The following is a 25,286-nucleotide window of genomic DNA, read 5'->3' as shown; positions in this document are numbered from 1 at the left end:
TTGAGAAGAGGAAGAAGAAGAAATCCAAGAGGGACTCGCCGTCGAAAGGTAAGGAGTCTCGGGTCTCTTCTTCGGCATCTTGATCTCTCCCTTCAGACTCTTCCTTGCCTCCCTTCTCTGGGGGGAAGTCGAGAAAGAGTGACACCATTGATTTAACCCCCATTCCTCTTGGTCAGGCGGATCATGTTGCCTCCCTCAGTGTGGCAATATTTTCTGCCACCGGGAATGACTCTGTTACTGCTTCCATTCCAGATCATGTACGAGCGGTATAGCTTGCCCTTGGACTTCCTGGTTCTCCTTCGGAGGAAGTTTGGAACCAGTTCCTCGCGGGCAAGATATTGCCTCAGGTCCCTTCTGTTTTGGAATCCTCGGGACTTCCGGACCTCGCCTACCTCCCGTCAACTCAGTTGGCGCCCGCTGAAGTTTCAGTGGATATTGTATCTTCAGCTCCTGCGGCACCTACTTCGCACTCCGTTTGCGCTTCAACAAAATCATAACGTCGTAAGTGCAAACATCGCAGTACCTCCTCCTCGTCATCGTCCTCGCCGTCTTCGGAGGCTAGGAGGGAGAGAGAGAAGAGGAGAAGGAGAGCTCTCTCTCCTTCGCCCAGATATTCTCGCCGGAGAGACAGGCGACATAGGAAGAGACATCATCGTTCTCGGTCTTCCTTGCCTTCTGTCTCTTCACAAGATGTCTCGCCGCGAGACTATAAGAGCTCTCGTCACAAACTTGAAAAGTGCTTCCTCTCGTCATCGTTCTGCCTCGCTATCGTTTTCCTCTGGTGAGGGATCATCTAAACGCTCTAGGCGTATCAAGAAAAAGAGTGCTACGTTACGTTCTCGCTCTTCGTCACAAGAGAGCTCTCCAAAGCGTAATAAGCTCTCCCTTAACCTGTTAAGCGTCACCCACGTGATAAACCGTTGACCATGATCTACTCGGTACCCCCTTCAACTGCATATTCCGTTCATGACTTTAATTGCCTTTTTCAAACCGTCAGTCTCGTGATATTACGTTTACTCGTATAGTAAGTATAGGATCATCACTTGGCAATACTTCCAGCATATGGGGTCTGTAAATAGAAACTTATATGATGTCTGGCAACTATTTTTCTGAAGGTAGCTTGATGTTAGAAAACTGGTTTCAGCGCGCTTCGGGCGTTCATGCGGAAAAGGTTCTTTGTAGTTCCTTTTGCAATGAACGGTCTAAAGAGGAAGGTTATTTCTTTAGATGAAATAAATGATATTCTTGTCGAGGAATTTGATAATGATAACCTGTTTGATAATGAGTGCACTAGTTCTGAATCCTCCAGTGATGAGTATATTAAAGAAACAAAGTTTTCTTTCGATGCCGAAAGCGAAAATGACTTTTCATTACCGAATGACTGGACAACGATATTTCACAAAACTATATAGGAAAGGAAACGCCGAGAGAGAGAGAGAGAGAGAGAGAGAGAGAGAGAGAGAGAGAGAGAGAGAGAGAGAGGAGAGAGAGAGAATAAAGTGGATAAATAATGTACAAATGTATGACGAACATATTTGAAAACTATACAGGAAACGATATGGAGAGAGAGAGAGAGAGAGAGAGAGAGAGAGAGAGAGAGAGAGAGAGAGAGAGAGAGAGAGAGAGAGAGAGAGAGAATAAAGTGGATAAATAATGTACAAATGTATGACTAACATATCTGAAAACTATACAGGAAACAATATGGAGAGAGAGAGAGAGAGAGAGAGAGAGAGAGAGAGAGAGAGAGAGAGAGAGAGAGAGAGAGAGAGAGAGAGAGAGAGAGAGAGAGAGAGAGAGAGGGGAGGGGGGGGGAGACTTGTCCCTTTGCTTTTGTTGCTTATCCAGGCGTAAGATTTACGATTGAAGATAAAAAGAACCCATTAGAATATTCAGTATTATGTAGCCATTTGAAATGAAATAATAGTAGTATTTATTGTTTTTTTTTTACTCCACCATTTAATTGATATCCCTACTTTTAACTATAAATACAAATTATAAGCATAAAGAAATGATGTTAACTTTGAAAAATTGTCATTAGTGAAATGACCGCTCAGGGCAAAAGAAGCGTGACGGTACGTTAGCGGCAACCTGGTCCAGGGGGGACGCTTAACAGGTTAAGAGAAGCTCTTCCCACAGTTTTTCATCTAATCGCACCAGGAGGGCGGCCAAGGGCAAAGCACGCCCTGACCTCGATCCCTCTCCTTCACATATTAGTTTGAGGATCTCCGATCGCTCTAGGAAAGGGATAAAGAGCACTTCTCCTTACCTTCGCTACGTGTCATCAGAGAGGGAGAGAGAGAGAGAGAGCGCGCTCTCGCCCTTCAACTTCCCGATCGCGCAAGTCTCCGTTCATACTCTTGCATGTTCAATCACCTTGCCCTCGTGTTTCAGACATGACAACTCCGGTTTCCTTGCTCCCTAAAGAGTGTACCAACCGTGTTTCACACAATTGTACATAATTCCTTTTGTATATATTATGCTTGTATCTTCGCTCTTCCCTCGCACTAAAATGAACATGAAAATTCATGTCTGGTTTTTCCTCTGTGATATTGTCTGTCTTGTGAACTTGTCATGTCCTGTTGCCTTGAGGTTTTGTATATAAGGAGAGTGTTCCACAATAATATAACTCAGTCGTTTCCAATCTGCCTTTGAGTTCACACCCTTACTCGGCGCCGTCACATTGGTGACCCCGGAAGTCGACTCGCTCCCACTGCCTTCCACCCCCACCTCCTTCGCCCCTCCATCGTTGGTACTATGACGGAGACTACATCAGTTGGCGCCGCGGCCGCCCCATTGAAACTTTCACCGTTCGCCACCGGAGAGGCGTTTGCTTGGTTTCAACGCGCTGAAGTCCACTTTCGTATCAGGGGCGTGACTCGCTCAACCACCAAAGCGGATTATGTTCTCGCGGCGATACCCGAGGACACCTTCCCAGAAATATCCGACTGGCTTTGTGAACAAGGAGACACCCCAATAGCGTATGACGCCCTCAAATCATACCTTCTGCAGCAGTACTCGCCGTCGCCAGCCACCCGTATAGCAAAGCTTTTTCAGCTCTCGCAACAACCGTTGGGGGACCAAAGGGCTTCGCTTGCCCTCAGGGAAACGACCAGTATCGCTCGCCTTCAACCTGCCGCAGACGGCTCTCCTCGTGAGGTGAACCTACTCCGTGCCCTTTGGATACGCCGTTTACCTGAACCTGTACGCGCTGCCATACCTGATGTCGATAGTTTACCCATAAAGGACTTGATGACCAAAGCCGACGCCCTTATGGACAGCCACTTCAAGACCTCCATCAACTCCTCCACCCCTGACGACGAGGATGCCTATTCAACGTCAACCGAAGCTGACATGAATGCCGTAGGACATACACGCCTACCCCGTGACGTGCCGAAGCGGCGACACAGCCGCCCACCATCCACCAATCGCTCGCGCCCCAACGAACGACTTCTACAGCCACTTACTACCTCCCATCCGCCGCAGTTTTGCTACTACCACTTCAGATTCGGGGCAACCGCGAAGAAATGTGCCAAAGATTGTCAGTGGCCAAAAAACGTGTAAGCAGGCCATCGCTTGTGGCGGTGGCCTCCCATGTTTCTAATCTGTTCTTTTTACAGGATGCAGGAACGGGCGTGCGATTTTTGGTAGACACGGGTGCTTGTCGTTCTCTTTTGCCAAGGAAACTCTTCAAGGCACAACGTAGTCTGTCTACATCTGCCGACGTCCGCTTGGTAGCTGCCAACGGATCTGCGATACCCACCTACGGTTACGAGAACCTCACATTATCGTTTGGAAACGGTAAATTCAATTGGAAGTTTCTCGTTGCTGACGTCACAATGCCAATCCTCGGTGCGGATTTCCTCTCTCATTTCCACCTTCTGGTCGATGTCGCCCACCGACGATTGGTCAACGCAGACTCGTACTTGTCGACACCTCTTCAACCCGCCCCCTCTAACCTCGCTCTCCACATCATCGCACCCACGGATGCCTACGCCCACCTCCTCACGTCATACCCGGAAGTTTTCCGTCCAGAACTTCGCCAAACGCCCACGGTTCCTGCCAAGCACGGTATTTATCACCATATCAAGACGACGGGACCCCCAGTCTTCGCAAAATTCAGACGTCTGGCACTGGAACGATTGGCAGCCGCCAAACAGACGTTCGCCGAAATGGAGAAAATGGGCCTTTGCCAAAAGGCCTCCAGCCCATGGTCGTCACCCTTACACATCGTTCTGAAGAAAGACGGCTCCCTCCGTCCGTGCGGGGATTACAGGCGCCTGAACATGCAAACAGAACCGGATCTCTACCCCCTCCCAAACATTGCCGATGTAACCTCCTACCTGCACAAAGCGAAGGTTTTTTCTACGCTCGACCTCCTGAAGGGGTATTATCAGGTGCCTATGAACCCAGAAGACATCCCCAAGACCGCCATCACCACTCCGTTTGGCACATACACCTTCAATTACTCCTGTTTTGGCCTTCGTAATGCTGGGGCAACGTTTCAACGTCTCATGGATGGCATCTTAGGGGACCTCCCTTTCTGTGTATGTTATGTGGACGACATACTTGTGTTCTCCTCCTCAAAAGAGGAACACCTCCGTCACCTGCGTATCGTGCTCGACCGCCTGCAACAAAACGGCCTTGTAGTCCGGTACAACAAGTGTACCTTTGGGGCCAACGAAGTGTCGTTCTTAGGGCACCGTATCACTCCTGAAGGAGTCCATCCCCTCCCTGAGAAGGTAGCAGCCGTTCAGAATTTCCCCGCACCCTCGACCGTCAAAGCTCTGCAGAAATTCTTGGGCATGATCAACTATTATCACCGTTTTCTGCCAGCCATTGCCGCCACTCTTGCTCCCCTCTACGCCTCCCTCGATGGCAAGCCAAAGGACCTGGAGTGGGGTCCCTTTCAAGAAGCAGCCTTCTGCAATGCAAAGAGGGCCCTATCAACTGCTGCGGCTCTCACTTTTCCTCTCCCACACGCCCCTCTCCTTCTCTCCACCGATGCCAGCGACGTCGCTATTGGTGCAGTACTCGAGCAGGTGGTCAAAGGCTCGCCCCGCCCATTGGCCTTCTTCAGCAGAAAACTGTCCAAGGCAGAATCGGGTTATTCTACCTTCAATCGAGAATTGCTGGCGGTGCTCTTGGCTGTCCGTCACTTTCGCCATTTCTTAGAAGGTACGCCCTTCGTCATTCGCACAGACCACATGCCTCTGGTGCACGCCTTCACTCGACAGTCTGACGCCTGGTCCGCCCATCAACGCCGACATCTCTCCGCCGTGGCTGAATACAATTGCACCCTCCAATACGTCCCTGGGAAAATGAATCCCGTTGCCGATGCCCTGTCAAGAAACACGTTGGCTGCCGTTCAACTGGGATTGGATTACAACGCCCTCGCTGAACCCCAACGACAGGATCCAGAGTATCAAGCTTGTAGGACATCCTGCACGTCCCTCCGTTGGGAGGATTTTCCCCTCGAAGACTCCAACACCACCCTCCTCTGTGACGTCAGTACTGGTAGACCGCGACCTTGGATTCCTGCTCCCATGCGCCGACAGGTGTTTGATCTCATCCACGGCCTTTCACATCCCTCGTGCCGTTCTACTGCACAGCTGCTGAAGGCAAAGTTCATTTGGCACGGCATTTCTAAGGATGCTAAGGATTGGGTCCGTGCCTGTACTTCTTGCCAAACTTCCAAAGTACATCGACACACGGATTCAGGAGTGGGCACCTTTCCTCAACCTCAGCGTCGTTTCGCACACATTCACGTCGACGTTGTAGGCCCCCTACCCACATCACTAGGACATCGTTACCTGTTTACCATCATCGACCGCTCCACTCGTTGGCCTGAAGCCATTCCCATGGAAACTGCAACGTCCGCCTCATGTACATCTGCCTTACTCTCAGAATGGATTTCAAGATTCGGTATCCCTGAGCATATTACTTCTGACAGGGGAACCACTTTCACCTCTCAATTATGGACGTCATTAGCGAATCTCCTGGGCATCACCCTACATCAGACAACGGCCTACAACCCCGCTGCCAATGGAATGGTTGAACGTTTTCATCGCACCCTCAAAGCAGCTTTGATGTCCCGCTGCAAGGATTGCAACTGGTTTACTCAGCTTCCCTGGGTCCTCCTGGGACTGAGGACCACTCCTAAAGACGCCCTCGACGTCTCGGCAGCCGAAATGGTGTATGGCGACCCGTTGGTCGTCCCTGCCGAATTTTTTCCTTCTACAACCTCCTCCGACGATCTCCACCGCATACGTCACGTCGTGGGAAAATTTACTCCGTGCCGCCAGACTTACAAGCCCCCAGCGAAGCATCACATACCAACGGACTTGCACTCTGCAACGCACGTCTTCCTGCGCAACGACACCAGCAAGCCACCACTAACGCCCCCTTACACGGGCCCTTTCCTTGTGATCCGACGCAGTCCGAAAGCATTCCTCCTAAACATTCGGGGCAAAGAAGACTGGGTCTCCATTGATCGTCTAAAACCTGCTTATCTCCTGCCAGATGATCCGCCTACAGTTCGCCTCTCTAGATCAGGGCGCCCTATTTAACATGTACAGTATGTCATTTTTAGGGGGGGAGCCATGTACCAACCGTGTTTCACACAATTGTACATAATTCCTTTTGTATATATTATGCTTGTATCTTCGCTCTTCCCTCGCACTAAAACGAACATGAAAATTCATGTCTGGTTTTTCCTCTGTGATATTGTCTGTCTTGTGAACTTGTCATGTCCTGTTGCCTTGAGGTTTTGTATATAAGGAGAGTGTTCCACAATAATATAACTCAGTCGTTTCCAATCTGCCTTTGAGTTCACACCCTTACTCGGCGCTGTCACAAGAGTTACAGAATACAAGCCTCACGAGAACCTCTGAAGAAGATGCAGGGGTTCAACCCTTCTTCTCTTCTGTTGAGAGCAGAGGGAAAAAGCCAGATCGCCGATCAATTCAACCTCTTCCACCTTGTTCTTCGGACCCTTCAAAGAGAGGAATCTCTACGAATCCTACTAAGACAGTACCGATAATTCGGTCAGCTTCTCCTAGACAGTCGACTTCCACTCATGGTCAGGCGCTCACGGCGCCATTATCCAGCACTCAGCCTTCCCCTGTAACAATGGCAATATGGTCTCCTACTTTTCTGTTACCCTCAGACACTCTGACTTCTATCGCTCTTCCTTCTGTAATAACTCGTGAGGAATTAGCGCAGCCTGAGGATTCCTTGGAAGAGCAACAATCAAAGGACTTAGAGTCCTCCTATTTGAGGGCTCCAAGAACTATGTGTAATATCTCAGGCCTCGGTGATCTATATCTGTCTCCTCAACATACTGATGCTCCAGCTTTAGACAGACTATGTCGTCCTCCACCGAACCCTAAGACCAGAATTGAACTTCTCTGGTCTGTTCACACTGCAGGCTGTCTGAGGAAGATCTCGTAGGTGGTCTCGAGAGAAATGGGTTCCTTGAAGTGTCAGGAATCCCATAAACTTTTACAATTCCCGTTTACAAGGCAAAAGTGGTTTTTCAAGGTCAGAGACACCAACCCTTCTCTGACCCTGGATACCCTCACGACGAGGCTCACACCTGGCTGCTCCTCGGAGAGAGAGACTTCTCTTCCAGTCTCTTTCACAGCCACAGAAGCCTCAGCAATGGAAGCGGCTTCAGTGTCCCTTCTGGAGGCTTTATCTTGGTTTGACACGTGGTCTGGTACAGCTTGCTACCTAACGAGTCACGAGGACCTGTCAAACCAAAAGTCCATGCAGTCCCTACAGGAAGTCCTATCTCCTGGGGCCAAGACAATGGACTTTCTAACTGCTACAACAGCAACCATGTGGCGCAATTTGGTCCTCAAAAGGAGGGATTCAGTAGTTTCCAGACTTCATAGGAGCATCGGTAAGGCCGAGAGATCAGATTTGAGAAACTTGGACCTTTTACAACCTCTCCTCTTTTCTAAACAAGCAGTTTCCTCTACCTTAGATACTTGTAGGAAAGAGACGTAGGACACCGCAATGCAAAAGGCTGCCTACTTTCGCACAATGCAACAGCATCCAACTCCACAACCTAAGACCACAACCGCGGCTCCACTCCCAGCCAAGAGCGTCTGCTGCCCCTCTTTTGTATCCAAACCTATGGGCAGAAGAAAGTCGGCTAAAGGTAGAGGGAGGAACCCTAGGCAGAAATAGGGTCTCGGCTCCCCCCTTCCAGTGCGTAGGGGGGTGCTTGCAGGGGAGTTGGAGGAAGTGGAAAGCTATTGGGGCCATGCAATGGACCATCAAGGTGCTTCGTTAGGGGTACCGCATCCCCTTCATTGGCTCTCCTCCGATCTCGTCCTCCCAGGTCCCTCGGAATCTGGAAACAGCAAGCCCTAGCTTACGAGATCCAGAGCATGCTTCTAAAGGGCACTGTCCAACAAGTCCCCAATAACTCCCTTGGGTTTTTCGGTCGCCTCTCTCTGGTAGAGAAACCCTCGGGGGTTTGGAGACTAGTAATCGATCTCTCTACTTTGAATCAGTTTGTGAAGCAGACTCCATTCAAAATGGAGACAGCAGCCTCCGTAATCCAAGCGGTGCGTCCAGGAGACTTTATGGCATCTGTGGACTTAAAGACGCATATTTCCAAGTACAGATCCATTGCTCATCTCGGAAATTCCTGCGCTTTCTGGTTCAGGGTCGAAGCTTTGAGTTCAAAGTCCTATGCTTCGGCCTCTCGACCGCCCCACAGGTGTTTGCAAGGGTTTTCGAACTCGTTTCCTCGTGGGCACACAAGCATGGGATACGACTGCTAAGGTATCTAGACGATTGGCTACTCCTGGCCTCGTCCAGGGAACAAGCTTTGGATCACCTGAGAAGGCTTCTCGACCTTTGCAAGGATCTGGGGTTCCATGTAAACGTAGAGAAGTCTTGTTTGATTCCAACCCAAGTCATGAACTATCTGGGTATGTTCATCAACACCCAGGTAGGGAGGGTGTTCCCTTCGGAGGACAGACTTCTGAGACTGGAACAATCCATTGCCCAACTCTTGTCTCCACTGCCTTCTCCAGCCAAGTGGTGGCAAAGTCTTCTGGGCCATCTTTCCTCCCTGGAAAAACTAGTTCCATGTGGAAGATCAAGAATGAGAAGTCTCCAGTGGCATCTGAAGAACCATTGGTCCCAAAAGATCAATTCCCCATTCTTGCCAGTGGAGGTTCCAGCTCTGGTGATACAAGATCTTCAGTGGTGGTCAACCAGAGAGAATACCCAAACGGGGATTCCCCTCCAAAGCCCCAATCCGAGGTTAAAACTCTTTTCGGACACATCGCTACGGGCTGGGGTTCCCACCTAGGCCCGAAGTTAGCATCAGGAGTCTGGTCTCCGATAGAACAAACTCTCCATATAAATCACCTGGAATTGTTAGCAGCCTGGAAAAGCCTAAAATACTTTGTAGAAGATCTACAAGGACGAGAGGTGGTGCTGATGAGCGACAACTCCACAGCCGTCTCGTACATCAACAAAGGGAGTACTCTGGCAAGAGACCTTTGTCTGCTAGCGGTACAGATTTGCCAGTGGGCAGAAGGTCACAACATTTCTCTCACAGCCAGGTTTATTCCGGGTCGGAGAAACATCGTGGCAGTTCGACTAACCAGGCATCACCAAGTGTTGAATGGCGAATGGTCTTTGGATCCTCGAGTAGCGAAGGCAGTAATAGCATTGTGGGGTTTCCCCACAATAGACCTGTTCGCCACTTCTCTGAATGCAAAACTTCCCCGCTATGGGTCCCCAGTTCCAGATCATCAGGCAGCGATCCAGGACGCCCTTCAACAGTATTGGGACAACCTGGACGCATACGCCTTTCCACCCTTTTGCTTGCTCAGAAGGGTGATCAACAAACTCAAGACCTCCCGGAACTGCAAGCTAACACTAATAGCTCTGGCATGGCCAAGCAGAGAATGGTATGCAGACCTTCTTTCCCTGCTGGTTCAGGTTCCAAGGTTTCTTCCTCCAGAACCCCTTCTGCTGACGCAGCCACACAGTGGTGTCCCCCCACCGGAGAATTCCCTTTCTAAAGCTTCACGCCTGGAGGCTGTCCAGTCACTCCTCAGATGCTGAGGCTTTTCATAGAAGGTGGCTGAGCACATATCCAGGCAAACCTCTACCAAGCAAGATGGAGAGTGTTTGCAGCTTGGTGTAGAGGTCGAGGCGTGTCTCCACACAATCCCTCTCTTCCTTTAGTGGCAGACTTCCTTTTGCACCTCAGGGAGGAAAAGCTCCTCTCTGTCTCGGCAATTAAGGGCTATCATTCAGCCTTGAGCCTCATCTGTAGACTGAGAGGGGTTGACCTTTCCACCTCAGAAGATATTCCCTTGTTGATTCGAGGTTTTGAGAGATGTTGCACCCCAGTTGAGATTAGACCCCACCTTGGGACGTGTCCCTGGTCTTACGTTCCTTGAAGGGTCCACCTTATGAGCCCTTAAATAGGGCCTCTGACTACTTTCTGACCCTTAAGACCGTCTCCTAGTAGCTCTGGCCTTGGCAAAAAGGGTTAGTGAACTACATGGTCTGTCTTACGACGTCACCCATTCTAGAGGATGGGGGAAAGTCTCTCTCAACTTCGTGCCAGGCTTTGTAGCCAAAACTCGGAATCCTTCATCGGGCGATGAGAGGTTTCGAGAATTTCAATTTTCCAGCCTCAATAAGGTAACACAGGATACAGACCATTGTTACTGTGTCCAGTCAGGGCGCTAAGGAAATACCTGAAGCGCACCAGACCTTTCAGACCACTCCTCCGTCATCTCTTCCTCAGTACCAGCAAGGTAAAGAAGAGAATCTCTCGCAACACCATCTCTTTTTGGCTCAAGAAAGTTATTGCGAGAGCCATGCACGTAGACTCGGAGGCAGCACAACCCAGAGCCCATCAAGTTATGGGAGTGGCTGCCTCTCTGGCATTTAAGAGAAATTTCTCAGTCTCCCAAGTCTTAAGATCTGGGGTCTGGAAACGCCAATCTACATTCACTACTCACTATTTGAGCGATGTGACACATAGGTCTCTAGACACCTTTTCTATAGGGCCTATTGTGGGAGGTCAACAGGTGCTGTAGCTACCTTACGCCCTTTCAGGGGACAGTAGCCATTGGTTCAGGATTCTGTGTTACACTGGGTTTTAAGAAGGACATCCATCTATCTTCGTTTCTTTCTCCCTCCCATCTGGGTATCCTAGTCTGTAGCCAGTTTCAGCGGGACTCGCTAATGGAAATAAGGTATGAAACTCATCTGATTCCTCTCACAGGGTATAAGTTATACTCGTAGTCACGAGGTTTCCCCTTTTCAAGGTCGGGGGAATCCTAAGTATGAAAGGGTCCGAGTCGAATGTTCCTGATCCTCTTCATCCTGAAACATTTGTTTCCACGAAGCTACAAACTTTCAGTTGTGCTAAGATTACGGGGATCTACAAAGAAAGAAGATTAACGGGAGATTTTTTCTTCAAAAGAGTCTAGTCACTATCTTCACTAGGAATAGGGGACTCCTTGGCCACCCTAACCTCAAGACTAAGTCTCCTATAGTGAAGAATGAAGTTTTATATCAAGTGTAGGAACAAATGACAAACTTACAAGAGTTTGTATTTTTCCTAATATACAAACGCGAATTCTTTACACAAATCTTCCCTCCGTCACCGCCCCCTAGAATAGTCCTAGCTAGAATCCGTTTGAAGGTAAATAGTAGCTACCGACCGGCAGTCCCCCACCACTAACAGGTGGATAACTACCGGCCTGATTGTTAACGATCTTGTTAAGGTTTTTCTGCCGTATTTTCCAGCTGGCGCTAGAATATCTCCTATAGTAAAGAATTGGGGTTTGTATGTTTTTTCCGAACTACAAACTTAAATTCTTTACTCAAACTTAGCTAATGCCATATTGCAGCCTTTACTGTTATCCTTCTCCTAAAGTAAGTAACTTGGATTTGTATAGTTAGGAAAAATACAAATTATTTTTAAAATTAGTAATTATTCCAAACACCATTTGGAAGTCTTTGCTATGTCAGTGTCTTCATGTTAAATAAGAGCTCAATTTATGTCATTGTCACAAGGCATTCCTCCGGCCTTCATTTATTTAAACACCATACCTCATAATTGACAAATTATCAATTCTGTAACATATTTTAACAGGATCGAGTGTGTTACAGACGTCCGAAGAGGTACAAAGATTTTTTAATGTTAAGTGAATGGCTTGTTGACGTTCCTACTGACTTTGCAAGTACTTACCTCACTGTTCCTTGCCCTGTAGGAAAGAGGTCTTTGGTAGTATCAGGTAGGGTAAGTATTACTGTGAATTATTTTAGATTTTTGCAAATATGTTTTGAGTGGGGTAAGCCTTTATAATATCATAATTATATATTGCTCTGTAACTGGTATACAAACCTACGCTATTTATTAGGGGTATTAATTTCAGCAAAGCTGAAAGGAAGAACCATTAAAATTTAGCGAGGGTTAACTACCCATCCTGCTAGTGAGAGGGGGCGGGGTGCGTAGGGGGTAGCTAGCTACCCCTCCCACTCACACACCTGTGACTGAGCTCACTTTGCTTTTGGCTTGAAAGGTGAATGCTCGTTGTCGTTCTCGCAATTTTTGGACTGCCATTTAATGCAAAATATTTTTCTTTTTCTTTTCAGTGTGTATGCGTTGACTTCTGCCGGCGACCATGCATACCTTCCCTGGTCCTGAGGGCTGCACCTACGGTACCTTTATGAATGCCGAGGATATGGATCCTCACACTCAGAGTTCGCCAACACGTCAGCGTTTGTTAACGCACCAGCGTTCGCCTACTTGTCAGATTTTTCTTCGTCAATCTTCACTAGCTAGGCAATGGTCGCCAATATGCAGGCATGCAACGCAACACCGTGTAGCGCAGACGGAAGACAGCAGTCATTATCCTCCTTCGACTTCCAAGAAGTCACGTCATCCCATGGAGGCACAATTAGGTGTTCACAGAGGGAAGGAGTAGGAGTGTAAAGGTAGTTTATCACCCACCAGACCATTGGTCCTCTTTCCAAGGAAGAGCAGAGTCCCAGTTCACAGGTCACCGTCGCCCCATTCCCCTCCCTGCAAACGCATAATAGCGCAACCGCTGGGAAAAGAGGGAAAGGGCATTTCTTGGAAATTTGAAATTCCAAAACTACCAGCACCTAAAGCAGACCCACATCATCCAGCGGTTCCAAATAAGACTCTTCAAAGGGAACCTTCAGTATCTTTCCCTTTGGGGGATCTGACAGACAGCACCAGCGTCACCAAGCAGCTCTGGTTCGGAGCTGTCGTCAGGGCAGTTGTACAAGCTTTTGGGCCTGCCCTTCCAGCCCGCACCTCGGAAACCTCTGAACCTCCAACATTCATCAGTTCCAGCAGACACTCGGCAGCAAACCTCCTTGGCTGTCTCTTCCTTGAAAAGGAAAAAAAGGGAGGAGTCCCTGAGACCGACTCCTCTTCTATGGTGAAACTGACTCCTGTGAGGCCATCAAGGACAAGGTTGAATCTCCCCGGTTTTCCTTCCATCCGCTCTCCTGGCTCACTGCCACCTCAGCCAAGGGAATCTCGCGAGGAACCTGTCCCAGTCTCTTCCCTATCACCTTCGGAGATAGACTCCCCTCGTGACAAGAGCGTCACATCTCCAGAAGCAACCAGGAATTCCAGACCATCCAGGCCTTCCATGATGGAAGCTTATCATCTTCCTCGCAAGGAGTCCAAAGACTTCAAAACATTTCTTAAGAGAACTCCCTCCACGACATTATCTACTCACACAACCACACGTCAACAACTACCACAAAGCCATAGCTTTGCTACGACTTCATGCCTGAGACTATCCAGCATCTCCTCACTCAGAGATGATTTTCGCAACAACAGATCATTGCTCAGAATGCATCTAATACATATACGCTTTTAGAATGAAATTACAGCCATATTATTGCTCAGTTGCAAAGATGTCTGGATACCTGCGAAAGTCATTAGCAGCAGTCTACCAGGCAAAGTGGAATGTCTTCTGTGGATGGTGTCGTGGAAACGGTACTGGGGGTACTGTATCTCTTAATTTGATACCGGTATTCCATCAATAGCGCAGTTCTTTGTCTATGTGCGTGAGAAAATGCACTTTTCAGTTTCGACAGTAAAAGGATATCCCTCAGCCTTGAGTGTCACCTTCAAACTGAATGTAATGGTCATTTCCTCATAGCTAAAACTTTCCTTACTCATACGGAGTTACGAACTTACCTGTCTTCAGTCGGAAATGAGACCTCCCCCATGGAACGTGGTTCGAGTTCTCTGGTCTCTCTTCCATATGAACCATTACGCATGGCAACAGTTCGCCACCTGACTTGAAAGACAGTGCTTCTGCTCGCCTTTGTTTCGGCCAAACGAGTCGGTGAACTGCATGCTCTCTCATACGACATCGCCCATTCAAGGGGATGGGGAGAGGTAACAACTGAGGGGTGTCGGATCCTAGATTTGACTCCTTCCGGATAATGAGTCTCCGCTCTGTAATAGATGACCCAGATCATCTCTTCTCGCCCAGTAAGGAGTTTGAGGCTCTACCTTAAAACAGCAGCAGCCCGCCCCCAAGTGCCTGCACTCTTCGTCAGCACCAGGAGGAACAACAGGAGGATCCCCAAAAAGGGTCTCTTTGCCCTGACACTCCAGGCAAACCCGCCAACCCAGATCTAAAGAGTCGCCAAGGTAGAAGAGACTGCGAGCTCCGAAAGAGGGTATATCGTTACTAATGAACAAGGTAACTCCGTTGGGAATGTAAAATAAATAGATCGAGAATAAATGTTTAAATCGATCAATCACAAAAGAAATAAAATGAAAATCCCAAAATAATATATCCGAAGTTATAATTATAGATAGTAACGACAGGGGCACCTACAGTGTCCCATAGTAGGGTAATAACCCAAAAAGATCCGGGTGTTCCGAATTCTTAAAATAGACCGGTATGAAACCGGGACAAAAGGCTATGAACAAAATTTCGGACCGGTATAATAACCGGGGAGAAAACTTTCATAAATTAACTGACATTGTCAAAATAATTCCATAAAAGGTGAAGATTATCAATGAAATAATATTGTCATAGCGCGAAATATACTATCCCGTCGGTACTGGGGAAGTATAGAATAACATAAAGATACATAAGTATCCCATAGCAGGTCAGTAACCTAAAGAGATCCGGATGCTCCGAATTCTTGAATTAGACCAATATGAAATCGGGACAAAAGACTATGAACAAAATTCAGATCGGTACAGTAACCGGGGAAAAACTTATCATAAATTAACTGACTTTGTTAAAACAATTCAACAATAAGTTAAGGTTATCAATGAAAAAATATTGTCATAGCGAGAAATATACTATCCCGTTACTACTTAGGAAGTATAGAATAAAATAAAGATACGTGAGTGTCCCATAATAGGTTAGTAACCTAAAAGGATCCGGGTGTTCCGGGTTCTTAAAGTAGACCGATATGAAACCGGGACAAAAGGCTATGAACAACTCTAGGACCGGTTTAGTAACCGGGGAAAAACTTATAAATAAACTGACATTGTTAAAACAATCCCGTAATAAGTTAAGGTTATCAATGAAATAATATTGTCATAGCTTGAAATACACTATCCCGTCGCTACTTGGGAAGTATAGAATAAAATACAGATACGTGAGTATCCCATAATAGGTTAATAACCTAAAAAGATCCGGGTGTTCCGGATTCTTAAAATAGACCGATATGAAATCGGGACAAAAGGCTATGAACAAAATTTCGAACCGGTATAGTAACCGGGGAAAAAATTATAAAAATTAACAGACATTGTTGAAACAATTCCGTAATAAGTTAAGATTATCAATGAAATAATATTGTCATAGCGAGGAATATACCATCCCGTCATTACCAGGGAGGTATAAAATAAAAAGGGATGAAAAAGGATGCAAAAAACAGTGATGAATAAATATAATCAAAACTAGTTCCGGGGCCGGGGAACAGGGAAGGTAAAGTAAACTTAAAGTAACTTAAAGTAACTTAAAGTAAACTTAAAGTAACCTAAGATACATCCTTAAAATACATAAATAGAAAACTCCAGTTATGATCTAAAACTAATGTCTGTAATTGAATAGGGCTCCCGGAGGGAGGATATTAATCAAAACTGTGTCAGTGTCAACAGATCTTGTATTTAAGAGCCCGAAGGCTCCGATGTCTGATGACGATGGGTACCACGGGAGAGCGCGGGGGGAGCCAATGGAACCCCCACTACCCAACCGGAGGTACCGGGACGAAGGTAATGATTCATGTAGAATATAATATAATGATATGGGATATTAATAAGTCCTATGCGGACGATAATAGCAGGAGGTACCGTAGGTGGGGACACTCCTAATATAAGTGCTCATTCTTACAACCATAGCTAAAAGCAAAATTTACACCAAGGTGCAGTCATACCGACTAATCACGTGTGATAGTCCCCGGTGGTCCCGGCCCTCCCCCTCCCCCGACCGATGGCCAATCGGGGCGACGGGAGGGGGGGAGACGAAACCGCCCGGTATGAATGAATGAGACTAAGTCACACCCCGTGGGTACACTCAGTCCTCAATATGTCGGAACGTTGAGGGAAGACTGAGGAACAAGCATACTTGACCCGTATGTCATAACCAACAACCATCGAGTGAGAGGATGGGTGTACACTGGAGGAGGGGGGGATGGAATAGCCTCCCCAACCTGTGGGGAGGGGGATATGGTACCGGGGAATCACCAGTGCGTAGTGGTAGACAGGGCTACCAACTGGAGATCCCCTCAACATGACATGAAAATCCCAAAAATATGATCATAACGGAGTAAAGCAATAAATATAATATCAATGCACAAATACATAAAAATAATTAATGAATTAAAAGCGAAATCACGTAAGTAAGGTTAGGCATGCAGAAATAATATGGCGAGAGAGGGACTCGGGCGAGTGGTGGGAGGAGCATGACGCCATCAGCAGATGGAAAGCAGGGGTACCAACCTAGTTACTGAAGCGGTAGATCGAACAGTAAAAACAACAAAATACGCGAGAGTCCCACTCGAACCAAATGTAAAACTAGGTGGAGCGTAATAAAACTAAAAGGTTTAATAATAATAAATGAGATGGTCGTTTTCCTAGAACTAGCGAAACGATCTCAAAGGTGACGCAATCCACCACATGCACGAATGCAGGCATACCAACATAACCTACTCCTTGATGAAACGCTAACACTGATATCATAGGATAACTTAAAATTAATGCTAGATGAAAGCATAAAGATGGTGTACTATATAAATGTAAGGAAAAAACTCCTAAAAGTTCGAACAAATATTAATGACGGACGAACTAACGAGAAAAAGGGCAGAGCCGAAACATGAACGGTAAGAACGGGGACGCCGTTCATATATAAACACTTCTCAATAATAAAAACAGAGGTTACACTGCCCAATCTCGCTAAAACTCATGGATAAAGTACTTAACTTCGATGGGGTATCATGGGAATCGGCCACCGATTATAAAATAATGATAAATCCAAGGATAAACACAAGAAAAAAACATGTTGGACTTAATAACAACAAGTGCTATAAAGGAGTGTCGTCACTGGCGTGGGTTGGGTTAGTGGTAGTAGTGTTGAACGGCACCTCGCTGTGGCGGGGATTTTGAAGAGGAGATATCTAAATAGTGCGAGACCTCTGGTTGTGAATTATCACGCCCCAGTATTTTATACCGACACCTTATATAGGTGAGCGAGCTGGGTTCAACCTGGCATTCCTATGCTTTTTTTCTCTGGTAATATATAGCAGTTATATTCCTTAGAAATAGAGTGCTCTAGGAGTATTTCACTGGGCGGCACAGGTCTCTCGCCCAGAAATAGATTTTTCCTTCGTCAAAATCCCTTTTCTGCATCTATTAGCAGAGTCAGATTATGCGCTGAATCCACAACGCGATATCGGGAGTAGCTACGTCCCTGGCCTTCAAGAGAAATTACTCCGTGACGGAGGTTCTACAAACTGGTGTGTGGAACCTCCAAACGACCTTCACAGCCCATTACCTACAAGCTGTGACCCACAGGAGGCTCAATACATTTTTTATCAGACCTGAGGTGGCTGCACAACGTCTGGTTTTATAACTCATGCTCCTTATTGGACAAGTAGCAAAAGATTGAGGACACTGTTACCTGGTTTAAGTCTGCTTAAATGAAAAATAATGACTGGCTCTTTTTCTCATCTTCATCCTCCCCTCTCTTGGGGAAAGCAGTAGCCTGGGTTCTCTGCACAAGCTGACCTCAACCATTGCAGGTAAACTATGCTCCCTTGTGTACCTAGTTTTGTATCAATACTGTTGCGTCCCCATACCCTGGCGTGGTGGTATTGGAAAAGCCTTGGTTACAACAGTTCTTCCTACAAAGACTCGGAATAACTTTTACCTTGACAGTCACACTGCTTATCTAAACACACAGCTTGCATAGACTGCAGACATTGCATAGCAAGGTTTAGCGAGGTGTTAGGGGCTCCTTATTTTTGGTACTGACTTATTCAAGAAAAGGACTCCCCGGGTAAAGCCAAAAAACCTGATTGGTAGGGACATCCACCCTCCTAATGGGTGAGTCACCCCTAATAAGTAACGTAGGTTTGTATTCCAGTTAGGGAGCAAATGACAAATTTGGAGATAATTTGTATTTTTCCTAACTATACAAACCTTTAGCTATTTATACAAACTTTCCTGCCAACCCTGTCCTCCTTGAAGTCACCGAAAGTAATACCCCTAATAAATTGTTAAATTTTTTTTTCGTTAGGAAAAATACAAATCATATACGAATTTTTCATGTTTGAATGATATGAATCGATCAAAGCTCTTATAATTTCCTTGTATTTTTATAGTATTGTATTTGCAATACAGTGATACCTCGGTACTCGACCATAATCCGTTCGAGATCCGTGTTCGACCTCCGATTTGTTCGAGTACCGAATTTTTTTTCCCCATAAGAAATAATGGTATATATTCTATTCCGTTCCCAAGCACTCGAACAGGCCCAAAATATTAATAAAACGTGTACCTAAACAACAATAATTATCTAAATGTGTATGAAATTGGTCAGAAAATCCTATAAAACAATTTTAAACCATTTACTGTACTAAAATAAAACAATTTTAAACCATTTTCTGTACTGTAGTGAACATACCTTTGAGCAGCGGTTCGATGGCATACAGGGATGGATGTGGAGAGGATGGAAGGGGGAGGTTACTGCTTGGAAGGAGAGTCCCCTTCCATGATGTGGCGGGGTAGTTCTCCTTCAGGAGTTGTTTCTCTCTCCAATGAAAGGGTGGGCAGATCTATTTCAGGGGTTTCTTCTCTTCTTTGTCTCTTCTTTGGAGGAGAAACAGGCTTTGATGTAGCAGCTTTCTTTTCTTTTGTGAAAAACTGGTCTATTGTTAATTGTTTCTTCCTCCTCTGCAGTATTCTTCGAAAATGATACATGACACTATCATTAAACATATGCACTGCCCGGTTTGCTACTGCAATTTCTGGGTGGTATTTTTCAGCAAAAGCCTGCACATCTGCCCACTTGGAACAAATTTCATTGATGAGAGAACTTGGAACATCCTCCCTTACCTCATCCTCTTCTGAAGATTCCTGCTCCACAATCAGATCCTGCTGCTGTTGTTGTTGCAGGTGCAACAATTCCTCCACAGTCAACTCGGTAGAATGGCTTTCTACAAGCTCATCAATATCATCCTTGTCGACCTCAAGCCCCAAACTCCTGCCCATGACAACAATTTCCTCAACGACATCAGTGTCATCAGAAATTACAGGGGTAGCAGTGCTTGGACCCGCCTCTGGTTGGAAACCTTCAAACTCCCTCTCTGTGACACATGATGGCCACAGCTTACGCCAGGCAGAGTTCAATGTCCTATAGGTCACACCTCGCCAAGCTTGGTCAATCATGTTAACAGAGTTGAGGATGCTGAAGTGTTCCTTCCAGAATTCCTTTAGGGTCAACTTCGTGTCACTGGTCACTTCAAAACACTTTCTGAAAAGGGCCTTGGTATAGAGTTTTTTGAAGTTTGAAATGACCTGTTGGTCCATGGGCTGGAGTATGGGAGTAGTATTGGGGGGCAAGAATTTGATTTTGATAAAGCTGTATTCTTCTTTCAAGTCATCCTCGAGACCTGGAGGATGTGCAGGAGCATTGTCCATAACCAGAAGACATTTCATTGGCAAGCTCTTTTCAATGAGGTAAGCCTTAACCTGGGGGGCAAACACTTCGTTTATCCACTCAGTAAAGAATTGTCTTGTGACCCAAGATTTAGTGTTCGAGCGCCACATAACTGGTAGTGCACTTTTACAAATATTATTTCGTTTGAACACCCGGGGGTTGTCCGAGTGGTACACTAACAAGGGTTTGATCTTGCAATCGCCACTTGCATTTGCACACAGCAACAATGTTAGCCTATCTTTCATTGGCTTGTGACCTGGCATCTTCGTCTCGTCCTTGGTAATGTACGTATTGGCTGGCATTTTCTTCCAAAATAACCCAGTCTCATCACAATTAAAGACTTGTTGTGCGATCAAATTTTGTTCATTTATGTACCGATCGAATTCCCCCACGTATTTATCGGCTGCAATTTGATCCGAACTAGCTGCCTCCCCATGCCTAGTAACACGATGAATACCTGTTCTATTACGAAACTTTTCAAACCAACCCCTGCTCGCTTTAAATGTAAATGAATCACTTTCACTGGTACTCGGACTTTTCTTCACTAATTCTTCATAGATATGCAACGCTTTTTCACAAATGAACGCTTCACTAACACTTTCCCCGGCCAACTGTTTTTCTTTAATAAATATTAAAAGCAACTTTTCCATCTCCTCAATCACTTGTGGCCTTTGCTTAGTTACCGCCGTAACTCCCGTTGCAACATTCGCCTTCTTAATCATTTCTTTATGCTTTAAAAACGTAGAAATGGTCGACTTCGCCATTCCGTATTCTACCGCTAAATCGGACACTCGTACACCATTCTCATATTTCGCTATAATTTCCTTCTTCAACTCGATCGTTGTTCGCACTGTTTTCCTCTTCTCCTTCCCCTTAACACTCATTACTTTCTTGGGACTCATTATGAAAGCTAAAAAAGCAATTAAAAGCACTGAAAATCACTAAATCACAACGAATGCTGATCGCGCGTTGTCTGAGTGACGCTCTCGAGAGAACTGATGCTTCCCGAACAAGCGAGAGTGGCCGAGATGGCGCGATCATCACAAAGCCCATGCGGTCGTCACGTGTTCGGCTGGTCGAGTACCGAATTTTTGGTCGAGCACCGCAGCAAAAATTTCTCGAAAATTTTGGTCGAACTCCGAATTGTTCGAGTATAGAGTCGTTCGACTACCGAGGTATCACTGTATATTGAAAGTATCATGGGTCAAATTTTCCCCCAAAAAATTTTCAGTTGATACTGAAATTAAAGTTTGATTGTTGTAATTTTAACGTTAGTGTGTGCTGTATTACTTACGTCACATTTAAGATCCTCTTTTACCAGGTTTGGTCTTACAAGGTGGCCAGAAATGAATGTAGAATATCCTGCTGAAGCCAGAAATGCATCCTTCTCTTGTAAATTTGAGATATTCTCATGTGTAGGGTTATGGTAACCTGATGGAAACCTCTAAATTTTATTCCGTGGGTTGGGACTTCGACCCTCAATCAGGCTTAAGTGTCTGCAGCCTCATTGTCTTTGTGAGAAAGGTATTGGAGTCTAGGAAGGATTATCGGTTGACCTGCTACAATCTTACATTTGTTCCATAACCGAAATACAAACCACGCTATTTACATTGGGTTTACTTTCGCCGTAGCTGAAATTGACGAGCCATTAGATTTTAACGAGGGTTTACTACCCCGCGCTAGTTAGCAGGGGTAGGGGGAGGGGTAGTTTGCTACCCCTCCCCCCCTCACACACCGGTGAAATGTCTCACTTCACTTTTGGCTCGGACGATGAACAGACGTGCCTGTCTTCATCCTCGCTTGGCAGCCATTATTTGTTTTGTCTTTACTTAATCACTTACTTTTCTTTTACTCAATATATATGTAAACATTTTTTTGTGTTTATGTATATATTTGAGTATAGAAATCAGTAAGTTTCCTTTTCAGAGTTCGTGCTTGTGTGTGTAGTGTACGATATCTCCGTGGAGCCCTCGGCAGTTAGGCCACCACGGTGTAATTTCATGGCTCGCGATCGAGTTTGACTACGGTCTTTCTCTCTCTCTCTTTTGAGGTCGTTCACCCTTTACTACGTTACCTTTACTACGTTACCTTTACTACGTTACCTTTACTACGTCTGAGTGGCTTCCTTCCCGTGTGGGTGTGGTTGCTACGCCGTACGTTTTGTCTCAATTAGTTTATGAATCTAATTTTATTTGTTGATTTTTCAGCTTTTGTAGAACGATTCCTTTCGGGGTTTTCGTTCTTTATTTAGTGTTCATTCATTTTTAAATTACATAATTACATAGTTACATAATTATAATTGTTATAATTCTGTGTTGGTTACAGCTCTCCTTCCGTGAGTGTAAGTGGTTGTGAGGGCCCGTGCCTGTTGTGTAATTCTTGTGTTCTTTTCCCTCGGGATTCTTCTTCGGAGTCTTCCCGGGGGAATGAATGTTTACTAATGATTTTTGTTTTTATTTTTCACAGTTACCGATCTAGTTCGTTTCTGTAATGTGACAACGGAGTGAGCTGTCTTGTTGAGGCCTGGGGATTCTGCTGTTGCTGCCTCCCCTATAGATCTTCGTCAGGGGCGTGTCTCCTTCTCCTGGAAGTACTCCCGTGACGATTGACAGCTCTCCAGTTCATTTTAGAAGCCTCCTTGGGTGGGTAACTTTCCTTCCGAGGGAAGTTTTCCTGTCCAGGCTTGAGTTTTTTTCCCTTTGGGGGGATCTCCTCTTGCCTTTATTTCGTGCGACTATGCTCTTGGCGCTGAGTGGTCGCACCTGCAGTTACGCTCAAGGGGCTGGGCAACTGCAGGAGCCCCTCTTCGGAGGATTGCTCTTTTTAGGTCACTGGCTGACCCTTCTCTTCTACGAAGTGTTTCTCTTTCGTTCGCGAGGGAGTACACTCATAGAGACTCCTCTTCGGAGGACTCTTCTGCTGTTGTTGCTGTTGGCTGCCTTCGCCGTAAGGCTCACCGTCCGCTACGTCGTAAGGGCCTCCCGTCTCCCTATAAGGGTGCTAAGAGGCGCCATTTTGAATCTTCTCCGTATGCAGCCTGCAGCTCCTTCCTCCTTAGATCTCTCCGGGGATCGATATCCAACGCCTTCTTGATCTTCCGTCCCTGGTGCAGATGGACAGCAGTCTGACTTCGTCATCCGACGGGCAACAGTCCCTTCGGGGCAAAGGGTTGCCTCCCACGGTGTGGGTGCTTCCATTGCGTGTCAGGGTTCCCCTGCGCGCCCTTCTGCAGTGTTAGCGCACAGGCGCTCTCCTGCTCGTCAGCGTTCTTCTGATCGCTAGCGCGCTCCTGTTCGCCAGCGCTCTCCTGTTCGTCAGCGCTCTCCTGATGATCATCGCCCCACTGCTCGCCAGCTCCCTCCTGAGGACTCCGAACATCCTGCTGTTCCTGTTGTGCGCCCTGCGCGCCATCGGTCTCCTGAGCGCTGTAGATCTCCTGCCCGTCAGAGCGCACCTGCGCTTCCAGTTCCTGATACGCGCCCTGTGCGCCCACGTTCGCCCGTGCGACCTAGACCTTCGGTTCAGGTCTTGGACAAGGACTCCTCTTCTCCTCGCCCTCGCGATCCAGCTCGTCAGCCTGCTCCAGCGCAGAACGCTCGTAGTCACCTACGCGTGCTTCTAAGCTACTGTACACACAGGATTCCACGCATCGCCCTTCTGCTCGCCAGCGATCACCAGCTCGCCAGCGACCACAGACGCGTCAACGTTCGCCTGCTTGTCAGCGATCTCCTGCGTGTCGACGATCGCCATCGATCATCCACGCGTTACAGGTCCCCTGGACACCATCAGTAGCGATCTAGCGCTCGCCTGCTGTAGACCACGATCTCCGGTAGCTGAGTCTTGCCGTAGATCTTCCTCCTGCTCGCCAGCACTCACCTTTACTTCTGTGCACCAGCTTTCTTCAATCGCCAGCGCACATCTGCGCGCCCTTTCCTGCCACGCACCAATGGGCGCCAACGGTTTTTCCTGACCCTCCAGGATCGCCTGATTGACAGCTCGCATCAGCGCTCTCCTTCCTGATGCACCTGCGCGCCTTCTGATTGGCGCGATGCGCGCTAACCATCCCTAGTCTCTTACGCATCAGCGATCTCCTACGCGCCCGCGCGATTCTTCGCCTGCGCGCTAGCGTTTTGTTAACGCACCACCGCTCGCCAACGCGCCGTCACTTGCCAACGCGCCGTCGCTTGCCGACGCGCCATCGCTTGCCAACGCGCCTTCACTCGCCTACGGGCCATCGCTCGCCAAAACACGCCATCGCTCGTCAACGCACCATCGCTCGTCAACACGCCATCGCTCGTCAACGCGCCATCACCCGCTTACGCGCCATCAGTCTCCCGACCGGCTGCGCTCGCCCGCGCTCCCACGTGCCTGCGCGACCACACGCCCATGTGCCCGCGCGCCTGCGCGCATGCGCACCCGCACACATGCGCTTCAATGTTCGCCCGCGCGCGAACCAACGGTGTTCCATCGCGCGAGCGCTGGCTCGATTCCTGCAGTAGCCATTGCTTGCCTACGGGTCATCGCTCGCCTGTGAACTATCGGATTCTGACCGCCAGCTCTCGCCCTTCCAACCACGCTCGCCCTCCTTCTGCGCTCCTGCGTTCCCGCGCACGGGCGCTTCCATGTTCGACCACGCGCGAAACATTGATTTGTCCTCACGTGCAAGCCGGTTTGGGAGCACAGGAAGGACACGGGAGAGTCACCAGTATACCTTTTCAGCTCGGGACTCAAGGGCATTCATCTCGACCTGAATCCAGACCCTCCCCCGTCACGTCGCCCTACAGCACGATGTCGGATACATCGCAACGTCCCTCGCCTTCGAGTAGAACTACTCTGTGACGCAGGTGCTACAAGCTGGAGTCTGGAAGCGTCTAATGACCTTCGCAGCCCGCTTCCTGCAGGACGTGACCCACAGGGGTATCGATACGTTTCTATCGCTCTATGGTGGCTACACAACAGCTGGTCTAACCTCAGTCTCCTTTTTGGACAGGTAGCAGAAGGTTGAGGGCATTGTTACCAGGTTTTAGACTGCATGAATGAAAGAAGTACGTCTGGCCC

General features: G+C 47.4%; 1 protein-coding gene across 1 annotated transcript in view; it reads left to right on the top strand.

Annotated features, from left to right (window-relative positions):
• Window positions 1-25,286, top strand: part of LOC137641332 (snurportin-1-like) — a 289,974-nt gene that overhangs the window by 168,174 nt on the left and 96,514 nt on the right. The window contains exon 3 of the mRNA XM_068373778.1: window positions 12,149-12,295. Coding sequence (XP_068229879.1) covers window positions 12,149-12,295 — 147 coding nt within the window. The remainder of the gene's footprint in view (window positions 1-12,148; window positions 12,296-25,286) is intronic.

This window comes from Palaemon carinicauda, chromosome 5, assembly GCF_036898095.1.
Source record: "Palaemon carinicauda isolate YSFRI2023 chromosome 5, ASM3689809v2, whole genome shotgun sequence".
In the NCBI taxonomy this organism is placed as follows: Eukaryota; Metazoa; Arthropoda; class Malacostraca; order Decapoda; family Palaemonidae; genus Palaemon; species Palaemon carinicauda.
The sequence above is the reverse complement of the archived record's forward strand: the minus strand, read 5'-3'. Positions and strand labels throughout refer to the sequence as shown.